Source organism: Pithys albifrons, chromosome 15, assembly GCF_047495875.1.
Source record: "Pithys albifrons albifrons isolate INPA30051 chromosome 15, PitAlb_v1, whole genome shotgun sequence".
Classification (NCBI taxonomy): domain Eukaryota; kingdom Metazoa; phylum Chordata; class Aves; order Passeriformes; family Thamnophilidae; genus Pithys; species Pithys albifrons.
The window spans coordinates 16,022,562-16,047,050 of NC_092472.1; the positions used below are offsets into that span (position 1 = coordinate 16,022,562).

General features: G+C 40.1%; 1 protein-coding gene across 8 annotated transcripts in view; it reads left to right on the top strand.

Moving 5' to 3' along the window:
• FAM13B (family with sequence similarity 13 member B) overlaps positions 1 to 24,245 on the top strand; it is a 51,587-nt gene extending 27,342 nt beyond the window's left edge. For 5 of the 8 annotated variants that reach the window (XM_071570595.1, XM_071570597.1, XM_071570598.1 and 2 more), the window contains exons 8-25: positions 1,337 to 1,378; positions 2,268 to 2,423; positions 4,510 to 4,645; positions 4,886 to 4,909; positions 7,830 to 7,897; positions 8,558 to 8,612; positions 9,197 to 9,335; positions 11,867 to 11,932; positions 12,993 to 13,203; positions 15,201 to 15,330; positions 15,785 to 15,866; positions 16,115 to 16,344; positions 16,700 to 16,783; positions 17,585 to 17,680; positions 19,900 to 19,983; positions 20,076 to 20,248; positions 20,647 to 20,748; positions 21,867 to 24,245. In XM_071570595.1, the coding sequence (XP_071426696.1) occupies positions 1,337 to 1,378; positions 2,268 to 2,423; positions 4,510 to 4,645; positions 4,886 to 4,909; positions 7,830 to 7,897; positions 8,558 to 8,612; positions 9,197 to 9,335; positions 11,867 to 11,932; positions 12,993 to 13,203; positions 15,201 to 15,330; positions 15,785 to 15,866; positions 16,115 to 16,344; positions 16,700 to 16,783; positions 17,585 to 17,680; positions 19,900 to 19,983; positions 20,076 to 20,248; positions 20,647 to 20,748; positions 21,867 to 21,990 (2,002 nt within the window). In that variant the 3' untranslated portion in view covers positions 21,991 to 24,245. Of the gene's footprint in view, positions 1 to 1,336; positions 1,379 to 2,267; positions 2,424 to 4,509; positions 4,646 to 4,885; positions 4,910 to 7,829; positions 7,898 to 8,557; positions 8,613 to 9,196; positions 9,336 to 11,866; positions 11,933 to 12,992; positions 13,204 to 15,200; positions 15,331 to 15,784; positions 15,867 to 16,114; positions 16,345 to 16,699; positions 16,784 to 16,905; positions 16,973 to 17,584; positions 17,681 to 19,899; positions 19,984 to 20,075; positions 20,249 to 20,646; positions 20,749 to 21,866 lie in introns of those variants that run through there. The other 3 variants (XM_071570601.1, XM_071570600.1, XM_071570602.1) reach the window with 3 other exon arrangements.
• The last annotated feature ends 244 nt before the right edge of the window (positions 24,246 to 24,489 follow it).

Here is a 24,489-nt window from a genome sequence, read left to right on the forward strand (position 1 = left end):
TCTGCTGGCCCAGTAAAAGGTGTCTGAGGCAAACTGGTATAGTTATTTTTAAATAAATACCTTGGTCATTTTCCTTATCAGCTTCTGTTTAATTGAAAGTCCTTTATTGGTTGTGCTTTGTCTACTTGGAGGAAGAGAAAAATAGAAAGTCTGTTTGAGGTGTTCTCCCTCTCTGGTGGTGGAACTACTAATAAACCTGATAAGGTCTAAACAAGATATTCTTTGCTGTATTAAAAACCTTTAAGCAGAGAGATTGTCTACATTTATTGCAAGCAAGGCTCATATCACTCAGAATTACCTTGCAGAGGTTGTGCCTGTTCAGCTCTCCAGGGCAGTGCCAAATTGCCTTGTATTTCAGGGTTTACCTTATGCATTCAGGAAATAATATTTATAAAATCAACCTTATCTGGCAGCAGTGTTGTTGCATGGTAGAGAGTAGGCTAAAAGCTTGTTTTTCAGCTGAGCTTTGTTGCCTATAAGAGGATAAAAGTATTTTTTTATTTCCCCACTTCTGAGTTAAACTGCAATTGGTATTTAGTTCTTTCTGAGTGAGGTGTGGATGCAGCAGCTCACTGCTGTTTATAGTAGATTTTTCATATTTTCTTTTATTCTTACCAACTCTACTGTCACTTTGACTAAAGTTCTGAGTATTGTTTCTAATGAGAAAATTTTGAGTATTAATGGAAAATTCTAGAGGGACCACATGCACATGAATCAACTTAGTGGTGTTAGTTCTGCTGCTTTCCACCTTTCCACCCCTCGAGGAGTTCAGGATTCTGAAGTGGCTTGTGCTGGGAGGTTTCCAGGTGGTTTGCAATGTCCAGCTCCTGTCCCAAAAGCTCTGGAAGGAACCCACCCCTGAAGTGTTGGGCTGTGCTCCTGTTGTGGATCTGTTGAATGTGCAGAGTCACATTATGCAACAGCCTGACAGGACCTGTGGAGGAGAGCAGAGGCTTTTGGAATTTGCTTCAGGCAGCAAGGTTGAAATCTGCAGTCTTAAGCAAAGTGTCAGGAAAATGTTTGACTACACAGTGATTAGTGTTTCCCATGGGAAAGACCATACATCTGAGGGCTTGTAGTTTCATTATAAACCAAGTATTGGCTCCGGAGAGGCAGAAATCTGCATTGCAACTGTCTTGTGATGGCATTCCTGAAGGTTTTGCCATTTAAATAATGGAGGGACTGCAAATCAGTGTTCTTTACCTATTTATTCTACTTTTATTAGCTGCATCACATGCAATCTTTAAGTATTTTCTAAGTTGCTTTCTGTTGACTTCCAAGACTTTTATTGTGTGCTGCTTTTTCCTTACATTAACTTATTTCTTCTTTATTGCAGTGCTCATATCTCTCCCATCTGTATCTTGCCAACCCCTGCAGCGTAAGTATGATGAAAATTGTTTTACTAGAACATGCACACAACTTGCATATTCTTTCCAAAAAATGCAGTAGGTTTGATGATTATAGTCATGAATGAACATATTTTAGTGTAAAGTATTTGACTTATGGCATTTACCAGTAATGTAGGAAAAACCTGCTGTCTGTCAGTGCTGTTGGCTGCAGGAACATGAGAGCAGTGAGTGTGTTGTATGGTGGGATCTACAGCCCAAACCACTCTGGTTTTATTCTTAGATCCATCATAGGGGGTTGACTTTAAAATTATCAGAGCATTCACATTGTATTTTTAGCACCATTTATAGGTATTAAATACAGTTCAGTGGAATTTTGTGTCAGGTGTGGAGGGAAAATGGAAGCACCATTTGAGAGTTAAAATGGGATTAAATAGTTTAAGATTTTTACAGGAGGATTTTCTAGAGGCCTCTGTGTATTTGGGATGAGCTGACAAAGCAGCACTCAACAGAACAGTCTGGTTTTAAAGAATGCTGTTTTCTTGGGGAGTCTTTGGGTGTATCGTGTCCTTCAGCAGGTGCTGGACACAGGATTTTACTGTCACATAAACATATTAAGGTTTTTAAGAAGTTTTGTGTGTTGAAACAAAAGTTTTGTGTTGTTAAAAATAGATTAGTCATTGTAATACGTTGATTACTCTTAAAATACTGTTAATAGGCTTCATAACACTTTATATAAATCTTACAAAATAAAAACCAGTGTGATTTCCACTGCCTTTTTGGAAAAGTCAGTCTCTTTGCCTTGAAGTACTTGTCATCAAAGATTTCTGTTGTGTGAAGTTTCTCTCTGCTTTTCTGCACAGTTGATCAATGCAAAAGGAGAGTTTTTATTAAGAATTTTATGTCTTTTTTCCTTTTTAGCATCATACAAAGAGCAATTAGAGCAGCTGTGGAACAGCATCTTTTCGACCTGCCCACCACCTTTGATGAGGATCTGAAACATATCGAGCAACACAGTCTGGGCTGTACCAATGAAGAAGAAAATCCCAGTGGGGATGAGGAAGGATCTAACAACCAGTAAGATCTTCTTGTCTCTGTAATTAATTCTGTAGGATTGTATGTCTTAACTCTTCCAGGAAAACCTGCCCAAATCCCCCACCTCAGCCTAAAAGTTATGACTTTTATTACTGACTTTTGATTTTAAAACAAATCAACCTCCATCTGTTGCCAGTAATCAACAGCTCTTAAAGCAAATGTTTTAAATTGATCTTGTTTAAAATGCTGTGAACTGTGTCTGCTTTACTGCTGAATTCTGTGTGAGTAGCACAGGAGCTTAAATTTACCCAAGTGCTTTAATTCTTGGGCTTAGGGCAAAATTTTATCACATTAGAGCTACTGTAGATGCTGCTTCAGTTTCCTCAGCCTGTTTTTCCATGTCAGCATAGATATTTTACTGCTCTGGCTGTCAGTGTCCAATGAAACAGCCAAAAATGGATAGAATGAGCACTGTGGCTCTATTTGCATAGAGTTCCAGCCTCATTTGATCAGCTTTTATTTTTATTGTAACTCATGCCATGTTCTGAGTGTACTGATTGCCATGGCAGCCTGGAGAGAGAAGCTGGTACAGTTTGGTGCTTTATTAAAAATAAATAGTTGTGATTAATACCCAGACTCCAAAAATGTGCTGTTAAACTTCAGTACCTGAAATACTCAGTTGCTCAGAGCCTGGAATACACAGGCAGAGCCTGGAATACACAAACAGGGCCTGGAATACACAGGCAGAGCCTGGAATACAGAGCCTGGAATACACAAACAGGGCCTGGAATACACAGGCAGAGCCTGGAAAACAGGGCCTGGAATACACAAACAGGGCCTGGAATACACAGGCAGAGCCTGGAAAACAGAGCCTGGAATACACAAACAGGGCCTGGAATACACAGGCAGAGCCTGGAAAACAGAGCCTGGAATACACAAACAGGGCCTGGAATACACAGGCAGAGCCTGGAATACCTTAAATGTTCAGAGACTTAAATGCTGTTTCTTATGTTGTTCAGTCTTTACTGGGTTTTTGAAGTCGTGACAAGAGGTCAGAATAAAGTTAGCAGTTGATCATAAAAGTAATAATCATTAATGGGAATGATAATTAAATATGAGTGTTAGTGTTAAAGATTTAATGTCTTTGAAGTCATTTACAAGCTGGTCATTGCCTGGAAGAGCTGGAGGAGCTGAATTCCTTCAGTTACAGCGTAAGAGCCTTAAAGGTTGGCTGATTTCAGAGACAGAGCTCCAAGTGCCATCACTGCTGGTTTGAAACCAGTATCCTCTTCTGGCACAGGGACTCTTCCAAATGCTTCTGATCATCATTCCACTGTGGATTAACTGTAAGACAGGATACCTGATATCCTTCTAAGTGGTTGTCTGGGTTCTTTAAAGCAGCAGACTGTGCATAAGGCAAATACTCAGTTAAATGAACAACTACAGAGAGAGTGATCCAGGCAGAGTTCTTAGAACTGGCTTAAAATGATGGCTGGAATTAAGAAAATGTAGTCAAAATTTTAATTTCAAACCCATCCTGTTAAGTGTCTTTATATCTGATAGAGAGGAGCTTTTTAAAAGTAGTTTGGAATTCTTTGTGAGTGAGGAGAGGGAAGGCAAAGGCTTGTGATCAACAACAGAATCATGTGGGAACAGGGATGGTGGCACATAAAGACTGGTTGTACTATTTACAAGCCTTCAAGTTGAATTCTAGGCAGATTAGATGTTACAAATAAGGGGATTGAGGGGAATACAGTGGTAGTAGCTGTAGACTGGTGGTCAGTGCTGAGGGCAGTGTGGTCATAGCAGTGTCATCAGGTCACTGCAGCTTCAGCATGTTGTGCTTTTAATTCCTTAGGGCAGTGTGCTGAGTGTGGGGTGTATGATATTTTAATATGTCTGTCACATACTGATGTAGAAAACAGGTATATATAAACTACCTAAATAATTAAACTTGCCTACAGGTGGTTGGAATTGTAAATACTCCCAGTATCTTTGGTCAGAATAATTCAAAAAAGAACAACCCACCCTGATGTTTGATACTGTTTAAGGACAAGAAGTGTGGGGTTTGGTTTCCTTTTGGAGGGTAGAATTACAGGTTCCTAAAGTCTTTCTGTTCTGTTCTTAGGAATGATGTTATTGAAGTTAATGACATGGGTAGCAGTGAAAACACAGGAGACTGCTCTGAAGTGTTGGTTTGCACTGATTTAGACAATGAAGCTACAAAACATGATACTGTAACTGAGGAAGAAGAAAGCACTCAGGTGAGAGAGGGGAGTCTCTTGTATATCAAACCATAAGTTGCTGTGACTTTTTAGTGCTTTAGAGATCCAGGTTTTCCTAATTTAGAGACCTCCAGGTTTTCTGATGCAGCATTACCTGAAGGTGTTGCTCTGTGCAGCCAGTTACCTTCTCTGCTGTGCCACAGGCACAGAGGGGGCTTTGTGTCTTTTGGTGTGACTGGTTTAAACCCTGACTAATGTTTCTCTCTTGGTCTTTCACAGGTACCAGCCCTTCCTTCTGCTGAGGTAAGTCAGTGTATGAGCCAGCACAGCACTGGTTGGTTCTACATCCCTGTTGGTAAAGGCTCCCTGAGGAGCAGGAGATGCAGAGCCCATAGTCAGTCACCTGGGGCTGGACCAGGAGAGGGGAGGAGTCTCCTCGAGGCTGCAGCCTCTTGGCTGTGCTTGTACTAGGAAGGTTGGGGTTGTAAATAGCTAATTACAGCCTTTTCTCTTTGGTTCCAGTTTCTTCTGTGGTGGGCAGGGCTGTCCTGTTCTTTTCATCACATCTTCATCTCTTCTCTAGTTGAAGGGGGTTCTGCTACTTCTCTTTGGGCTCTTTGCTTGACTTTTTCCTTTTACTGTGCTGATGACTTGTGTCCCCCCAGATTGGTGTACACACTTAGAATTCTTGCACTTGAGGAGTTCAGGAGAAGAAAATTAGACAGGTGTCCTCCTGAAGAGCTTCAATTCTTACCATTGTCATTTTGAAAACTATGGATTGGCCATTGTATTCCAAAGCAGAAAAGTCTGTCTAGTGTGTTGCTTGAGCACATATTGGGATGTGTTGTTAAAATAAAACACTTAGATGTGTTTTTTAAAAACTATTTTGCTGGGGAAATGCAATGGTAATGGTATTTGAAGTGGCTGTTGAAGTTCTTAAAGCAACTGAAATTGTAAACAACAAACCACAAGATAATTAGGTGTCACAGAGTTAATTTTGGCTTTGCTTTCATATGTTGTGCTTGAATTGAATGGTTCTGTATCACTGACAGAAGCAAGTATTGTGCACAGTCTGAATGGAAGCCCAGTGTTGTAGCAGCTGTAAATGTTGAAATAGTGGTTTGCCCTACACAACAGACTTGCCTCTGCTTTGCTCTGAGCTGCAAATTATTAGATCTTCACACAGAGTCAAATGTGAAGGTTTGTAGTGTGTGTGGCCTGGATTTGTAATGATGGCCTGGACTGCACCAGCGTTTTTGATCAGTGAGCAGAGCTCAGTCTCGTTCAGGACATCTTTGTGACCAAGCAATGCTGTAAAATATGTGCTGCCAAAAATGAAATCAAGGGTTACAGTAAACATGCAAGAGAGCAGAGGGTTTTACCACTCTATCAGCCCATATGTAGCTGTGAAATAAACCCTTCTAATGAAGCCATATCTGTAGTTCTTTCTATTTGGTAACACTTTTGCTGTTACAAATGTAAATAGTGAATTTTGTGGATGGTGAGGTTTGTTATAGAGAACTTTCTACAATGGTCTTCAGACTCTTGCCTGGGAGTCCATAAATCTTTGAGGGTTTCCTGAAAGATAACTAGATAAGCAAACTTTTGTTAATAGACTTAAATTAGCTAGAAGAATTTAATGGGTCTGTGAACTTGAAAAGATAGGAATGGGTACCTTATCACAGTGAAACTGTGAGTTCTTCTAGTGGAAAAACATTGCTGTAGTGCTTTTCACTATTGTGATGTGTTCTTCTTCTGGCCCAGTTGGCTTTTGGGGGTCCCAAGTGATTCTCTTGAATCACCTCTCAAGCCAAATTTTTCTGTTGTTCCCACAAACTGGCATATTGGTTTAGAATTCCACAGAATGTATTTGTTGTCCTGGTTCTTTCCTGGTGCATTAGTGCCAAATCTTGTTCTGAAAAGAATTATATAGGGTTGTTATCCTATAGGACAAAACAGGCTGTTGAATATAATGGGGAGCATGAGTGCATGATAGAAACACTTCTGGTGTCATGTCTGGTGTCATTCTTGGCATTTTTTGCTGTTTGATAGACTTTTGTCCATGGATATGAATCATAAGGTGGAGTTTGGATTTTTTCAGTGTGAATTTCTATCTTCCTGTTAATACACCAGTACTGAAAGGTTATATCTTTTGGGGAGAGGCTCAAGGGAAATACAGTGGTTCTCCTGTGTGGAAGGAGTCTGAGAGGAGCACAAAGGGTTGTAGGAAAAGGAGGCTGTGCATGTGAGCTCTTCTTTGGGCCTGGAATGGAAACACAACAGCTGTTTCCACAGCCACAGTCAGTGACTGTGCAAGACTTGCACAGCTCATCTCTGGGCTGGAAATTATCTGCAGGAGAATGAAAAATGCACTATAATTAAAACTTGTTTCCCCAAATCGAAGTTTGACTTGAGGACTGAAATAGTATTAACAGAATAATGGAGTTTTCTCTAGTAAGGGTGAATATTGCTGTCAGTGGCAACTCTTGGGACATTTGAACTCTCACAGTAAGTTTATTTTATATTCAGACACTTTTAAGGATAATTTAGTGAGAACTCCTTGAAGTCTAAAACCAAATGACACATTTTATATTTCAAATTTCTTATATTCTCCAAAGTAAGACACTTTGTGAAGAAATTAAGTGCTGGGCTTTAGCAGAAATACTTTAAGTAGCCAGTCATCCTGTGGCAGTTTTTAGTGAACAAAATGGTGGCGTGGATTCATCTGAACTTGTTTTGTGAGATGGTGTCATGGAACTGCCAGCATTTCTTCATTCCCTTCCAATTCTGTTGCTGCTTTATTTAGTAACAGGAATTAGTAGCTCCTTTTGGAAAGTCTCTCAGAGTTGTTTCATTTCTTACATGCTGAGCACAGGTCAATATCCAACCCTGCTGTTTTCAGGACTGGGATGTACCAAGTGGTTTTAATCACCCCAAACTTCAAACTATGATTGACAATTTGAGGTAGAACTTTTATTGAAGAAATAATAAAAAGAGTTTATCTGAAGATGAAAAGACATTGTCTGACTACTGGTGAATAAAACACTTGCTCACTGGCCTTACTTTAGATGTAAAAGTAGTACATGGTTAAAAATTACGCTTTCCATGCCCCCAGGTAAGAAGCTTTTAGTTCTTGAGGGTGTGTTGTGGTCAGAGATGAGGATGGAAATGTTTTCAGCTGAGAGTGCCATTCCTAAATCTTCTAACTGCTTTTTGCCAACAGACTGCAGCCGTGTTATTGCAGCCTTGTGATGAAGATGCAGATGTTGATGGAGAAAATAACAGTGAAAGGTTTGTGTTTTTCTGTAGTCACTGACCCTACAGGATGTGTAACTTCAGTTCTGAAAGGCAGAGTGTATCAAACTGGGATTTGTCACAACACAGCATGATCTGAGGGAGGTGAATGAAACACACCACTTTTCACATGTGAAAACAGGGTGTTTTTATGATGATGGTATAAAAGGCACAGAATTTTATGTGCCTAAGAGAAAATAAGTACAAGCCTGTATGAAATGGCTCTTTTGTGAGCAGTCCTATGTTCTGGGTAAGAGAAGCAGAAGAAGAAAAAGTTACTTTCTTTAAAATATTTTTGACACATGTTATTGCTCTTAATCATTGAAGAATTAATGCTGGTAACAGTGACTAGTCAGAAAGCTTTGTGAATTTGCACTTGGAGTTCAGCTCTGAAATTCAGTTTGAGTTGAATTGAGTTCTAAAATATTTACTCCCAGTTTGAGAATAAAGGTCTGAGTGGTTTTTATTTCGAGCTTGGTTCAAGTTCAATGTGCCTTTTGTTCCTCAGAATTTTAATTATTGCTGTAAGTGAATACATTGCCTATTTGCTGAAATTGGCCTGGAATTTGTAAGAATGAAATCTAAGGGGGGTGTATAGTATGTATTGTCCATTAAGAGCTTGTATTTAAAATAACTTGGTCTGTGTCTTCTTTTTAGGGAAAATTGTATATTGCTTGATGGCAATGATAGTGTATCTTCAGAGATAACTCTGGTAAGATGATGATTTCATTTATATACAGATACACAGCATCTTAGAATCATTGACTCATAGAATGGATTGGGTTGGAAAAGACCTCCGAGATCATCAAGTCCAACCCTTGGGCCAACTCCAGTCCCTTTACCAGATCATGGCACTCAGTGCCACGACCAAGCTCAGCTGAAAAACCTCCAGGGATGGGGAATCCACCCCCTCTCTGGGCAGCCCATTCCAATGCCTGAGCACTCTCTCTGCAAAGAATTTTTTTAAAAGCTTATATGAAATACAAATGGGAAGAAACCCAGTGAATTTATCTTTTAACATATTATGTTGGTTGGCCTGCACCAGGCCTTGCAAAACCTTTCACTGTGAGAACTCTTCTCACTTTGGGCAGCAGAGCAAACTTGTGCATCTCATGTAAGGAATGTTGTGTGTTGTAAATAATTGCCTGGTGTTGGGAGGTGTGTGTTTATAACTCCTTGAGTCTGGAAAGATATTTTTTCCCAGAAAATTTCCAGAAGTGCTGGAACAGGTTTAAATACCTTCTTTCCAGTTGCTGAGTAGTACTGAAGTTGTTGTGTTGTGTGATTTGAATGCAGGATTCAGGCAGCAAGGCCTGTGACCTCAATGCAAACACCGACTCGGAGGGGCCGGGGGACGGCAGCGCTCAGGAGGCTCCGGGGCTCCAGGTGCCACGGCTGGAGCTGAGGAATGTCCCTGATGGGGACAAATGGGAAGGTAATTCCACCCTTCAGCTCATAGTTAACTAGGAGTGACCAACAGAACATTTTGCAAAGTAGAAGTAGCAAACAACTTAGCTTTTTTTTTGTTTGATTTCAAGAATTTGTTCTTTTCCACGTGATGAGATTGACTGAGTCTGACAAAGGGCCCATCTCAATTCAGAGCTATCTGCAACATAATTAGGACCTTAAAAATATAAAGAAATAGTAGTCAAAGGAACAACTAAAGAAAGAAAGCAAAAAACCTCTTAAGTTTCATTCTGGGTGATTTGGATGCTTTTGATTTTTTATTGTGTTCAAACTGTCTAATGGTTCCACGACCCTGAGTTTCTCATCCAAGTCTTTAAAAACACTTTCTCTCATTATATCATAAGTTAAAATTCACTGTCTTGTTTGTCTTTTTTTTTCTAAATGCAAACTGCTGAAGTTCTAATGCTAGCTGAATTTGACTTAAAATCAGTAAGCTGCCAAACACAGCAACTAATGTTTCAATTATTCTGAAAAATCTGTTGGTTGTTTTGTGTAAAACATCAGGATTATCAGATGTTGAATTTCATGTCATTGGACAACTTGAAACAGCTCTGAATTTTCAAATAAGGGCTAAAGTTGCAGATGGGTATTATTTTTCTGCCTTTTCTCCCTCCATTGTTTGGATTTTAGGAAAAACAAAATATTTGACACATAGTTTCCTCTCAGACAGAGTTCCTTATGGTTTGAACCTTATTCTTCATGGCCTTCCAGGCTTAGCAGACCCCAGAGCTTCTGACTTTACTGAATTTTGTTGCTTAAATATCTGTCAATAACTGTCTAAACTGTTGATTTATTTAAAAAGACCATAAGCCCTTTGTAACCAGAGCAAAACACTCTCATCGACATCATCTTTTCAAAGCATTTCTCTTTTTATATGATCCTTATATCCCATTTTCTCTGCCTGGTGTTGGTATTTGGAGCCAGCACACCCTAAAATTGCAAGTGATTCCATCTGCTAAAATACTGTGAGCTGTCACTGACAGTGCAGTGGCCACAGTGCCCTTGTTTCTGGTTTGGAAAACTTGCGATTTGATAGATGAGTGCAGGGACAAGGTTTTACCTTCCCCCAGGCTGTTCCAGTGCCAGCTGTTCTCTGAGATGCCTCTGAGTGTCTCAGTGAAATGTTAGTAAGATACTCGTAACAAGGAATGCACTGAACCTCTGGTTGCAGTGTTAGAAATACTAAAATCAGTAAATTAGAGCTGGGGTGTGTCCTGTGACAGTGCAGCTCAGAGCTGCCCATGTCAGCACAAACAGCTTTGTCTGAAGCTCAGGGGGTGGTAACTTACTGATAACGTGTCACTGCTGTTGACTGTTTCCCAAATTAATTCCCTGCAGGAATCCATCCTGCCCTCATAACCCTTTTACAGATGATGAGGTTTGTGGCTTCTTAGATTTGTACAATATTTGCTGGTTGGTGGTTTTGAGCCCCAGCAAACTGCACATTCAGGGTCTGTCCTGCCACAGAGAAGCCAATTTGCAGGGAACCAAAGACACTGAGTCCAGATTTCCATTCATGTTGCCCAAGTTAATAACTGTCTAAAGTTAAAAAAATCATCAAAACCCTGCTTATGTTCTCAGTGTTTTATTTATATTTATTGCTTACTTGCACATTACATTTTGTTGCATCCTCTTATTTGTGCTAATCTGATTTATTAATACATATTCTCAGAAGGTTTGTGGCTTCCATTTTCATTATTCCTTAAATCTGCTCATAAAAATTGCTTTGGTTTTACTTCCCCAATGAGCTTTATGACTTTCCTTTAAAAAGAAAGTAGCATATGTACATAAATTTATATTGTGAGTTTCTTGGTATTAAATCATGATCTCTTGCAAGGTGCTACTTCATTGTGAACTGTTTTCACTTCTTGGTTCTTTTTAGGATGGTTATTGGGATCTCAGCCTTCCAAGGCACACCAGTCCTTGTGGCATTCCACTCAATTAGAATGACTTTGTTAAAAACTCTGTACTAGCCCAAGTTTTGTTACAAAATTTGGGTTATTAAAGCCACTCTAATAGAAAACTCAAAGGCCTGTAAGCAGCAGGGTTCTTGAAAGTGAATGTCAAATGCTTGCTGGTTTAAAGCATAAATGCAGAATGGTTAATTCATATTTCTGAGTATTTTTTCTGCATTTGCCCTGCTTTTTGGAAATCATCACCATCTCTTACTATTTACAAACTCTGGGCAAAAACATAGTTAGAACTTGTCTTTTGTTCACATGAGGATGCATGAGACACTTATTAAACTACAGAAATCTTTACTATTCCTGTATCAGTTCTTTGTAAACCTTTTCAGTAGAAGTTCCACCTGGCCAAGGACTGAGCATCCTTACCTGCCATGGGAGTTGCCTGGAGGCTGAGAGTGCTCAGGGCCTGGCCCAAAAGATGGGATGTTTTCCCCTGGTACTGTATCTTCCTGCTTTACATGTTATGTATAGTTTGTTCTGACTGTGCTGTGTGTTCACTTTAGTATTTTTGCCATTCTTTTTCATTTATTAGCGCCATGCCCTATCACTTTCCCCCTCATTGATTTCAAAACAATGCATCTGCAGAGAGAAGTGGAGGGTAAGTATGGTTCGCCATACGTTCAGTTACTGCCTTTTGATAGTTTATGGTTTGCTTTCTAACTAACCCTTCACCTGCTGTCCCTGATATCTTGGGAATATTCTGATCTGCAGCTTTTTTGTTGATTCCAAAAGGTCCCCTTCTTGTATCTTGTACTGTGTAAACAGGCAAGATCAGAGCTGAAAATCGAGACAAAAAACCCCCAATAATTCTTGGTAAATACACAATGGAAAGCAGGTACAAGGGTTATTTTTTTTAAAGATTACTTTGTGGGTTTTATTGTTGTTCTGCACACTTTGAACCCAGTTTTCAAATTACTGATTTGAACTGGAAAGTTATAGACAACACTTTGAAAGGAAAAGGGGGGTGGGATTTTAAATTCAAGACCGTGTCAGCTTTTGGTTAGACAGCAAAAAATCAATGTCAGGGAATTGTAGGGGTTGTTAGCAATGAGCTTTTCAAGGGATTTGAAAGGATTGATTGTTTTGGAATCCCCTTCCTAGAAAATCATCTTCCACAAATTAAGAAATCTCTTTTTCTCAGTGGTGTCAAGACAGATTTAATCTTAAAAACCCAACAACACTCCTTTAAAAAGTCTTAAGCAAATGGGCATTGTGCCCAAAGAGGTACTGTCAGGGTTACCTTCTTCAAAACCAAGAGGACAAACTTTCCAAGTACAAGCATATGGTATGAAAACTAATTTCCACAGCAAAATGTTGCAATGGGCAATAAATGCATTCTTCTAATTTTGGATTTCTGATACATAAATAAGGCTCTTTTTCACTCCTGAACTGCTCAGAAATGCATACTCCCAAGATACACTTTGAAAAAGGGATCCTAGTGTGCATACTTCATTTCAGTACCTTTTCCTTTCAGTTACATGACAGAATTTGTAGCTTTCTGATGTATTTCAATGTTTTTATTCACTTTGTGTATGACACCACATCCTCTGTAGCATACAAGACTAAGCATTGGGTACTCATTTTTGTTTCCTTTTGACTCCTGTTTATAATTCTGTTAACAGAAAAGTACCCTTTTGTGTCCTTTTTTTATCTTCTAGATCCATTTCCTGCTTTCAAGTCTTGGCAGGAGGACAGTGAGTCTGGAGAAGCTCAGCTTTCCCCCCAGGCTGGCAGGATGACCAACCATCCCTTGGAAGAGGACTCTCACCCCATACTGTCCCATCGGAGTCTGGATTTTGGGCAAAGCCAGCGTTTCTTACACGATCCAGAAACATTGGATTCTTCATCCAAAGCACTTTCTTTTGTTAGGTGTGTATTTTAATGCAGTCTGGTGGGTTTGGGGGCAGGAGATGGTACTGCCAGGATGAAAAACAGCAGTTTAAGAACCTTCAGTTCAGAAAGGATATTGAGGGGCTGGAGCGAGTCTGGAGAAGAGCAACAAGGCTGGTGAAGGGACTGGAGCACAAGCCCTATGGGGAGAGGCTGAGGGAGCTGGGGGTGTTTAGCCTGGAGAAGAGGAGGCTCAGAGGTGACCTCAGCACTGTCTGGAGCTGCCTGAAGGGAAGTTGTGGCCAGGTGGGGTTGGTCTCTTCTCCCAGGCACTCAGCAATAGGACATGGGGGCACAATGGGCTCAAGCTTTGCCAGGGGAAATTTAAGCTGGAGAGCAGAAAAAAATTCTTTGCTGAGAGAGTGCTCAGGCATTGGAATGGGCTGCCCAGAGAGGGGGTGGATTCCCCATCCCTGGAGGTTTTTAACCTGAGCTTGGCCGTGGCACTGAGTGCCATGATCTGGTAAAGGGACTGGAGTTGGTCCAAGGGTTGGACTCGATGATCTCAGAGGTCTTTTCCAACCCAATCCATTCTATGATTCTATGATTCATGATATGAATTAATTGAAGACCAAGGTCAAGCATAGTGTGGTGTAGCCATTTGAGTGTTCTGCCTGCCCAGGATCTGCCAGAGTGAGTCAGGCCAGAGGTTCATCTGGGGTGGTATCATATCTCTGCAAGTGGCCACTGACAGATGCCGAGGGGAAGAGTACAAAAATAGGGAGAGCTTTGCAGGCTTTCCCTGGCACTTGGTCTGGGTTTCTCTGGGTTTCTGACAGCCAGCTGTGATGGCACTTCCTGGGCTGAAGGTAGTATTTATATCCTCTCTTTACCAGGTTTTACTGGACTCTGGTCTGTGATTTGATGTCAACTCTGGCTTTTGTTTTCTTTTAGTTTATGAAAGCAGAGTTGTCACTAAACAAGCTGCAGGTTATTTGTGCGACACTGGGGAGCGTCACCCTCTAAAACTGTAACTAACCCATGACCTGTACTGTCTGCTGGGAAAGGGAATTTGAGAACAGTTCCGAGGCTTTTTAGGGAAGAAATAATCTATAAAAGTGGGAAAATCTGCAACAGGAAAGACCAAGTTTAGTGTCTCCAGTTGTCTGTCTGACAGATTTATTGAGGCAAAAAGTACTTGTCCAAATTTCCTCCAATTGGTCACAGAAGATACTTGACAACACTGTTAAAATGATGTGGAAGACTGACCTGCAGAAAGTGCTGATGTGATAGCTGTTCCCCTCATTCTGAATCTAATAAGGATCTACACTAACAGATTATTAGATTAGTATTGCTAATATCTTGAACTATATAGATGTCACTGGCTGTGTTGAGGGATCTTTCAGGCATCTTCTGTAATAAGTGTACAAGAAAATTCCCATCTCAGTCTTGAAATAAAAAGGTTTTACAAAAGCCACAAATGTCAAGGACCTGAACAAGTGTAAAAGATGATATAAAACCAGAACCACATACTCTAGAAATCTTTTAGCAAGATTTAAGAAAGTTATCAGTAAGAGCAACAGATGATGTGGGTATTTTTAGGTAGGTATCTAATATCTTGCCTGAGACAGTTAAGTGAAGCTTGTTTGATTACCAAGAGTTGTTCCATGGTGGCTTCTATCCCAGGCTTTATTCTGTGCTCAAGAAATGTGAAAGAACTATTGAGTATCAGTAATGGAGGTAAATAGCTCAGCCACCAGAAAGGTGGCAATTAATGGTATGTTGGTTTACTACACTTGAATTTCAAATGCTGTTTTTCTGTTGTGGGTTTTACTGAAATCAGAGAGGAAAAAAATAACACATCACATCTTGAAGGCAGCAGCTTCAAAGCATTTTGAGTAAATAGCCCTGATAACCTGAAAAGAATGGATTATGAACTGGAGGGGGGAAAAATTAATCACCTGTTACTTTAAGGCACGAATTGTTTGCACTCATTTAATTACTTGAATGACATTCTGGAAATGTTTTTAATACAGAACACGAAGAGCATCCTTTAGTTCAAAAGATGACAAAAGGGAAGACAAGACACCTTATCAGCTTGTCAAGAAATTACAGAAAAAAATAAAGCAATTTGAGGAACAGTTTGAAAAAGAGAAGAACAGTAAGGTAGGTTACCAGTTCTGTTTGTACTGGGGGTAAAGGGCTGCACGGCAGGGCTGAGGGACTCCTGGAGTCCATCACTGAGTAATGTGGGCTCTCAGATGAGAAGGATTTTCTCATACACTGCTGTCTGCAAAACTGAACAGAGCAACAGCAATGCTGGAAAATGTGCCAATGTCAGAGCCAGAGGAGGACAGAGGTACATTTATACACTGAGACTGAGGGCATTTCACATGACCTGTGTAGAAGAGCAGAAGTGTTTCACCACTCTCTGGTTTAACTTCTGATACTGTTTCAGTTTAATTTTCATGGGTGTTGTCCCTTATGTTGACCCTGAAATCTCGTCTGGTACTGGGTGTAATATTCACTGTGCCAAGTATTACCAGGTCTTGAAAGAAGTATTTATAAACAGGATCTGGAGTATTTGTTTTAAAATGTAGTTTATTTGTATTTTTTCCAGCCCTCCTATAGTGATATTGCAGCCAATCCAAAAGTTTTAAAATGGATGACTGAACTTACCAAATTGAGAAAGCAAATAAAAGGTAAGAGATGCTGCAGTTTCTGGGTTTTTATAAACACACATTATCTATGTGACTGAAACAGTTAAGCCATTCAATAAAATCCACAGGACACTAAAGATGTTTCACTTCTGCATTGTGAACTATTCAAAAATCCAGTTGTTCTTGAGGCTTTAGTTCAATGAAAACTTCTGTGTCCCTGTATTTTCACTTAAACAAAATGAGTGTTATATTTTTTAAACCTTTGGACTGAGCAATTTTTCTCATTTCAGATGCAAAGCAGAGGAGCTCAGAGGGAGAATTCATACCTCAAGCACGTCCACGGAGTAACACTCTTCCAAAAAGCTTTGGTTCCTCTCTTGACCAAGAGGATGAGGAAAATGAAGATGAGATGCAGGTTGTGCAGAAGGAGAAGAAGCCCAGCAAGGAGGCAACACTGGAACTCATTCTGAAAAGATTAAAGGAAAAACGAACTGAGAGGTGTTTGCCAGAAGATATAAAAGTAAGAATGAGGTTATGGAAAGGCTTTTTCCAATACAATGAGAGAGGAATAGGGCACTGTCAGACACTTTAGACACCATTTTACCAACAAAATGATGCCTCTCTAGCAGCTCTTTGTCAGGCCATCACATTTCAGACTCTGTGGGGAAATTATCAAGATAAACCACATTTTCCTTGCTCACTATTTTTAAATATTTACAAGCATGTGCTGACAATACTGAACAGCTTTAAGTGGATGAAGGTGGGAAGTATGATATTAACTAAGCTAAGTTTAGCTAAGGAATCTGTATAGCTGGTTATGTGGAAAAACAGTTAAAGTGACTTGTGTTTGATTAAATGTTAATTATTCTTGATAGAAAATGACAAAGGACCATTTGGTAGAAGAGAAAACATCTCTCCAGAAAAGCCTCTTGTATTATGAAAGCCAACATGGACGGCCGGTAATACTCGGTTTTACTTCAAACTCGTGTGTGTGTGTAGACAACAGTAACTCTTGAGCAGTAAGACCAGAATTTAATGCTGGTGTGGGGGTTCTTTTTTTTTCCTTCTCCAAAACACAAAGGTATCTATTGGCCTCCATGTTGGCATCCGAGGAAGTTACTGCATTGACTTCTAAAAAAAGAAAAAAAGTATGTATTGGTAGGCCCCTTTTTCATGAATCAGTAGGTTATTGGAGTTTTCAAAGTGATTGGTGTTATTTGGTGCCTTTTATGTCTGTGAGGCAAAGAGACATCTTAAAAATGAACAAGATTATTGAGTTTCCTGGGAAAAGGCCAGAAATGTTTTTCTGGATTTCACAAAACCAGAACTGAAAGGACAGTTCCTGCCCCCCCCCACTCTACAGTTTCATCTTTTTCTTTTTTCCCCTGTCATTTCTGTAGAACCATCATCATTGCCAGGCACACATCGTTTCCCTTAGTTCTTGGTCCCTTTTTTGCCTCTTTTCCAGAGGTATTTAAAAACAGAGTTTGCTTCTACTGAAGCTTCCCTAACTTTAGGAAGTGTTTTAAACCTTTTTCTTGAAGAATACAGGGCATCAAAGTGAGAAAAGAGAGTATGAAAAAGCACCCACCTTTTCCTATTTATCTGCATAAACTCCCCTTCCATACACACAATTCAAGCTAGTTTTATGTTCCTAATTGGAATGTACATGGCTTGGCAGGAGAAGCACACTGCTTTGTGTTTGCTTGTCTGTTATTTAGTGACTGGTATAATTAATTCTGTGGTTTCTCTGCCTTTAGGTTACTAGAGAAGAAAGACATATTGTGAAGCCACTTTATGACAGATACAGACTTGTAAAACAAATGTTAACTAGAGCAAGCATTACTCCTATTCTTGTGAGTAAAACAAATGCTATTTCTGTTTATTTTCCCACTCCTGAACTGTTAGGCTGCCTTTAGAAGAGCTAGTAACACTGTTCCCTAAAACACCTTTCTTGTGGAAGATACAAGTTTCTGTTGTCGCTGTACTCGAGGCATTTGATTTAGTGCTGAGAACAGAGCAGTTCCAAGCTGTCTGTGACCTTGGTGGCTCCTGGGAAGTAAATGGTTCTCAGTGGAACTGAGTGAGCTGTGCTGACTTGCTGTGGCTGAGACATTCCCAAGTCTCAGTGCTAGGTGTGGGCACACAGGACATACTGTACTTTCAGTCCTCCCCAGAATAGTAACACCAGTTGCAGTGCAGGGTGCTGTCAGCAGAGGCCTGAGTGACAGGGTGCCCATCAGAACCATTCCATTCCTTCATGCTCCCCCAGAGTGAGACATGTTACCAACGCCTTCAGCATCTGCACAACATCCCTACTTTTTCATTGTGTTTTCACTTCATTTTCTTCTGAATTGCAGTGCTCTCTGCTCTTTTCTTTCCTCTCTCTGTGGTCTTGCAAGAGACGAGGAAGAAAAGTTTTCCTGCTGTGCAAGGAAATTGCTGTAGCCTTGTTTATGGTACCTGTGCAACAGCTGGGGAATGGCAGCCAGCTGGTTTTGTTCTGCAGGAGCTGTAATCAAACCTTGCACACTGACCCAGACTTGCACAACACCTGCTTTGGTGTTAGATATTGACCCTTCTGGAAGGAAGGGAACTGCACAGCTGACTGAGAGAATCTCTTTGCATAGAGACAGTTCTCTTTTCTAGCTGGGCTTACTCAGCAGGAGCTTAATCTGCTGTTTACATTGTCAGGGACAGTTCTGAGCTCTCCCTTTGAAGCCAAAGTACCTTCAGGTAAAGGAGCAGGTCAAGATCCTGCCCTTCTTGCACATACATTTTGGTGGCTACTTCTAAAGAAAAACATATTTGCATCACAGTCATATTTAAGTTGAAGGGCTTTTATATCAGTATCCCTTTTTGAACTCCATAAACACAGGTTGCTCTTAAACACCAACTCAGTTCTCTGTGACTGGTGAGTCACAGGTGGGGCCCTTTGCTGGTGGAGCTTTATCCCACCTCTCACCTCAGAAATCTGACTCTTCAGCTGAGATGCATTTTACATTCTGGATACACTTATGACTGTATCATAGTTGTTCTGTTTTTTTTGGGCTGTGGGTGACAGCCCAGCAGAAGGATTTTAAATTCACAAGAGATCTTGGTAACATAATTCCTGGTCTGTGCTGTCAGCAACATCTGTAAAGTATTTTTCACAGGCCTTTTGAAACCTATGAGAAGTGGGAAGCTCTGTCATTATCAAAGGCTGTTCAGTCATAGTTCTTGGTAGGCTGTATTCAGTGCCAGGTATTTCAAGAATGGATTTTTTGGTTTATATAACAGATGATTCCACAAGATCTCTTAAGGTATCACAGTGCACTAATCACATGCATTGAAGCCTGTATGGAAACATCCAGAGAAGCAGGAAACTATTTACCTTTCATGAAGCAAAGTTTTTTGACAGGTCATGGTCTGTGTAGCTGTTCTGTTCCACCTTTCTCCTGTTCAGAGTCCATCTGTTGGAGTTGCTCCTGCTGTGCAGGGATGATGGATGAGCAGAGCATTATGGCATGTGTGCAACAGGCAGCTCACAGTAACACCTGCACAGCACAGGGCACTGGGGCAGCCTGGACTTCAGAGGATTTTGTCTCTGAGGTGGCAGAGTAGGTACCTCTGACATCACCCTTCCAACTCAGGGCTTCAGAGTGGTCTAGAACAGGAACCTGGCCATGTTAGTCCCAATATATGTCTGGCAGCAGATAAAAACCAGCTCTGGCCTTGTGTAACTGCAGTTTGATTTGGAAGAACAAGAGTGGATATGAAATTCAGAGATATCATTGCACTTCATGAATCTACTACAAAACATGAAGACAGCAAGTGCTTTTTATTTTGAGCCCAAAGAACATAATTTTTACATAAATAAGCTGTAACATTTGTGCTTCTGTGTAAAGTATACCTTGGGCATCTGAGCTTTTTGGGTTATGTGGTTATTTTGATTGTGCTTAGTAAGTATATTTGCAGTCTTACTCATCTGAAAGAGGAAATACCTTTAGGTATTGGGTGTCTTGGGCAGAATTCTGACTTCAAACAGCATTTGATGTCTCATTGCACATAATGAAACAAACTTGCATTTTTGCAGGGGTCACCATCCACCAAGAGGCGGGGGCAGATGTTGCAGCCCATTATTGAAGGTGAAACTGCCCATTTTTTTGAAGAAATTAAGGTATATGCAGTACATTTTTAATAAACACTTCCCAGCACCTGTAATAGCCAACAGAAATACGTCATACTTGGAATTTCTGCTTTGACTTTCAGGAAGAAGAGGAGGAAAGTGATGGTTTGTCTACAGACCTGAATGATATCTTAAAAACTGCTGCCCAAACCCAGCCCGTTCTAAGCCCAGTGGAAAACTCAGAGTCTGATGTTGAGGATGGTCAGGAGAAGCTGACGCGGGACCTGCGGCTGTCCAGCACCCGAGCAGCTTCCATGTATGCAGAGCTCCAGCACAGGAGCTGCTCTTACTGTCCTGGCAGTCAGGGGAGCAGAGCTGAGATGTTGGGTGGAAGGGAGTGACATGTGCAGCAATTCCCAGGAGGTGTTTGGATGGGATGAATGTTCTTTGATCTAAGATCTTTTTGTATTCAGTGAATTGTTGAGTGTCTTCTAAACCTTCTTCAGCTTTGAGTTGTGTAGACAGCAGAAACTGTTACCCCTTTATTAACTGCTAGTTAATAGCAGTTTGTTCTCAGTATTTCACCATCAGACAGACAGCGTGTTCCTTATGAGCCAGACACATGAATTATTAGTGCAGCCAGCTCAGTTGTTTTTGAGGAATTTAAACTCTATTGTATGGCCAACAGTATTTTTCTTTCACTTGAAACTTTAGGCCTGAGTTATTGGAGCAACTGTGGAAAGCCAGAGCTGAGAAGAGGAAGCTACGTAAGACATTACAAGAATTTGAAGAGGAGTTTTATCAGCAGAATGGAAGGTTTGTTTAGCACAAAACCAGGTGCTGGGCAGCAGTTTCATGATGTAGCCAAGTATTTTTTTTAACTTCATGAATGATGCCAAATGGAATCTGATCTGTTTTGATCTCTGCTATGAATAATCCCCTGAAGGAGATAACTTTGTGTATTTTTAACAGTGGAGGAAGCCTCCTCCTGGATTTGCTTCCTTTGTTACAGTCTATAAAGCATAATAATTAAAATGGAAAAAGTGAGGTTTTTCCATTTAAAAATACTTAATTAAAAAGTATATTTTTATATTAAACCCCCTCTCATTACTATCCCTCTTTTTTAATATGGGTCAGGGAAATTCATCTATTTTTCCTTTGTTCCAGTAAGTCAATCCTGACAGTGGATATTTGCTTTACCAATAAAGAGTTAAATCATTTTATTCTTCTCTGTATTGATTAGTTATTTTAAAGTTCTCATCTGAATTGTCATGAATTGGATTGAACTGCTGCTCATTGTATTTTTGAGGTGTCCTAAGGGGTCAGTCCCTTGACTGACAGATATTCAATTTCTCCTGTATTTCTCCTAAACTCCAAACTGCTGGGCCATTGGTCACACAAATTCCAGTAACATGGCTTCATTCTGCCCTTGCTGAATTTGGAACATAACTCCTTTTGACTTCAATGGCAAAGAATGAGGTTAATAAGATTATTAGATTAATTTATTATACTCCAGTCTTAAACAAGAATAATTCTCTGCCGTCAATTTGTGGGTCAGTCTACATACAGTGAAATGTAGATTGACTTAAATTTCTTTGTGTTTTTCTGTAATGTGTACACAGGATCTGAAATTAAAGTCTTCATATCCTGTTAGTGAAATCCCCAGAAAAGCTTAAGACAACAATTAACACTCAATGGTGCAGCACTTGGGCTGGATAAATACTGCTGCATTTTCAGTTCAGTGTTTTTGGTGATAGCAATTTTAGTTACAATGAACTCAAATACAATACTGTGTCTGTTTCTGGTGAACAAACTGCCAAAAATGTTTTCATCTGCCCTAAGATAACAGCACACAGCTGTTTATTGTGCTTTTGTGTCTGGCTTGCTGCAGAATGGAGGATTTAGTTGAAATTCTGATGTGCTGCTTCTTACAGGAACGTCCAGAAAGAAGATCGGGTCCCAATGCTTGATGAGTACAGGGAGTACAAGAAAATCAAAGCCAAACTGAGGCTGCTGGAAGTCCTTATCAGCAAACAAGATTCTTCAAAATCCATTTAAATTATATTCCTCCAACCTGTTGAGTAACACGCTGTTTCATACCCCTGTACTTGTTGGGTGCTTGTGTTCATGTGTCATGCACTGTTGAAAGAATCCAGTTTGTGCACTTTATTGTGGTGCCACTAGGACATGTTTGGAGGGTAAGTAGGTCCTGTCTAGAGAGCAAGTGAGGTTTCTAAGCTTGAGACTGCTCTATCCAACTTTAGCAAACACAGTTTCCATCAAAGTTTTGTATTCCAGATGCATCCATCTTGTTCCAAAACAACCATAGCTTTTGTTTTTTTTTTTCTTTAGCATTCAAGGACTTTGAGACTTTTGTTATTACCAACTTTTTGCATTATTGAAGAAATTACTGATACCATAATGCTACACTGAACTACTCCTCTTGCCTATTTTTTTATTAATGGGAGGGGGAAAACCCCTCCAATTAAAGGTACAGCTCTTATTCCTGGAACACTTAAACAGACTGAAATTCCTTTCAAAGGACTGCTGTGGAACAACTTTAATTTTTGATATTCTAAATTGCACCTACACACAGTAATAATTAACGTCTGTGGATTTTGCTCGTTAGTGGTCACATTTCCTCCTTGATAAAGATGACGGTGGACACACCAGAAAGTGACCTTTGCTTAGTGGCTTTTAAAACTTGGAAAACTGAAAAGTTCAATCACATGCTGCCTACAGGACTTGTGTTACTGTTGTTCATTTGACCATTGTATCAGTTGTTGTTTATCAGCCGGTGCTGGCGTAGTGTTTTGGCTGAATTGGATAATGCACCTCTGCTCTCGGAAGATTTGAGGAACACAAGGAACACTTTGGTGCATGGGTGATCTGCTGGCACTCAGACTGGTGTGGCTCCAGCACAAAGGAGCTGGCTTAGGACAGTTAAAATCCCACTGTACCTGAAATAAGTGTGGTGACAAGGGCTAAACTCGGTGTAGGTGACACACACCACAGGGTGAGCGTTGGAGTGCAGAGATTGCTGCTGTTCATCACGGTTTTGTTTTACAGTTGGAGAATAGAAATAAGTTACCTAACCCTTACGATGTAAGCAAAACAGTTTATGGGCCTTGCATGGTTTAGCTTCAGAGTTGAAACTAAATAATGTTTTGAGTATCACATCTGCTGTGCTGAATGATGATTTAGCTCCTGGCTTTGTGCTCTGCAGCAGCCACTCGCAGCTGTTCCTGAGCTGGCAAAATCCAAATGTTCATTTCAGCTGGTGCTTGCTCAGTTTTGGTTTTTTCCTTTCTGCAGTGTATCAGTTTGATTGTGGCCATGTTTTGCATGCACCTGCTCTCACTGCATGTTTCAATGACTGGCTGATATCACATAGCTGTGATTCACTCTGCTTTTTGAAAGACCAAAACCAAACTTTCTCACCACGTAAGACATGGCTTGCATGTAACCTCAGAGACTTGCTGTCCTGTCACAAACCATATGACACAGGTTGCAAGTAGGACCTTTAGTGCTCAGATTTCATTTGTGTACTGTAGAATACTCCTTGGTTTGTTTTACTCTGCTTGTGGGCATGTAATTCTGGAATTCAGAAAAAAGAAAAGCACTAAAACTATTGAGCACTGGCGAGATTTGCCTTTTTTCTTTTTGTTTTCTTTTGGGTTTTTTTTTTTACTGCAAAGTGATCTGGGACCTTAGAGAATTATGAGGTTAAACTAGTCTTGAGACCATATACCAACTTTATTCAGTTCCATTGTGCAATGTACACTTCAGTTCCTTTTCTATCAGTCTGCAGACACGGGTGTATCCAAACATTGAAACTAATGTGTACTGTACAGTGTTGTACATGATTGTTTGTGTTTTATATACCACATGCAAAATGTCAATATGCACTATTTAAATGTTTTAAATAATATATTCCTCCTTTATAATGCTTAAATCTATATGATTCCAATATTTTTATAAGTGAGTGAGTGATCAGACTGGTTCCAATTCAGAATTAACAGCTGCTTTGTGTTTGTTATGCAGTGTTTGGCTGTTTATTCAGTATAGTAGATAAGCATGGCAACAGTTATGCTGAGTGTGTTTTGTGCCATCATTGTTGAGCAATAAATAAATGGTAGAACTAGGCATTTTGTGATATAACAGTTTTACTTTGGTAAAAGCAAAACCTATATATCTATATGGATATATAGATATGGAATATATATAACTAAACCAGATATAATTGCATTGCTATGTCTGGTGCTCATTGTATAGACTTTTATAATAAAAGTACCTTAACCTTTATTGTCATATATCTTTGTTTCTCATCATACTTTTTCTCCTCCACTGTCATCTGAACTGGCAGCTTGGCTCAGTTCCTGCTGGGAATGATGCAGGAGAAACCAGGAGCCTCCCTCCTTCCTGCCCCAGCAGCAGCAGTTTGGGAATGGATGGGGCTGAGAGCTGATTGATGGAGCCACTGCTGGGCTAATTAATGCACCTTCAGCTGAGCATATTTGATTGTGTCTCTGTATCCTTGAAACTCTCACAGCAGTT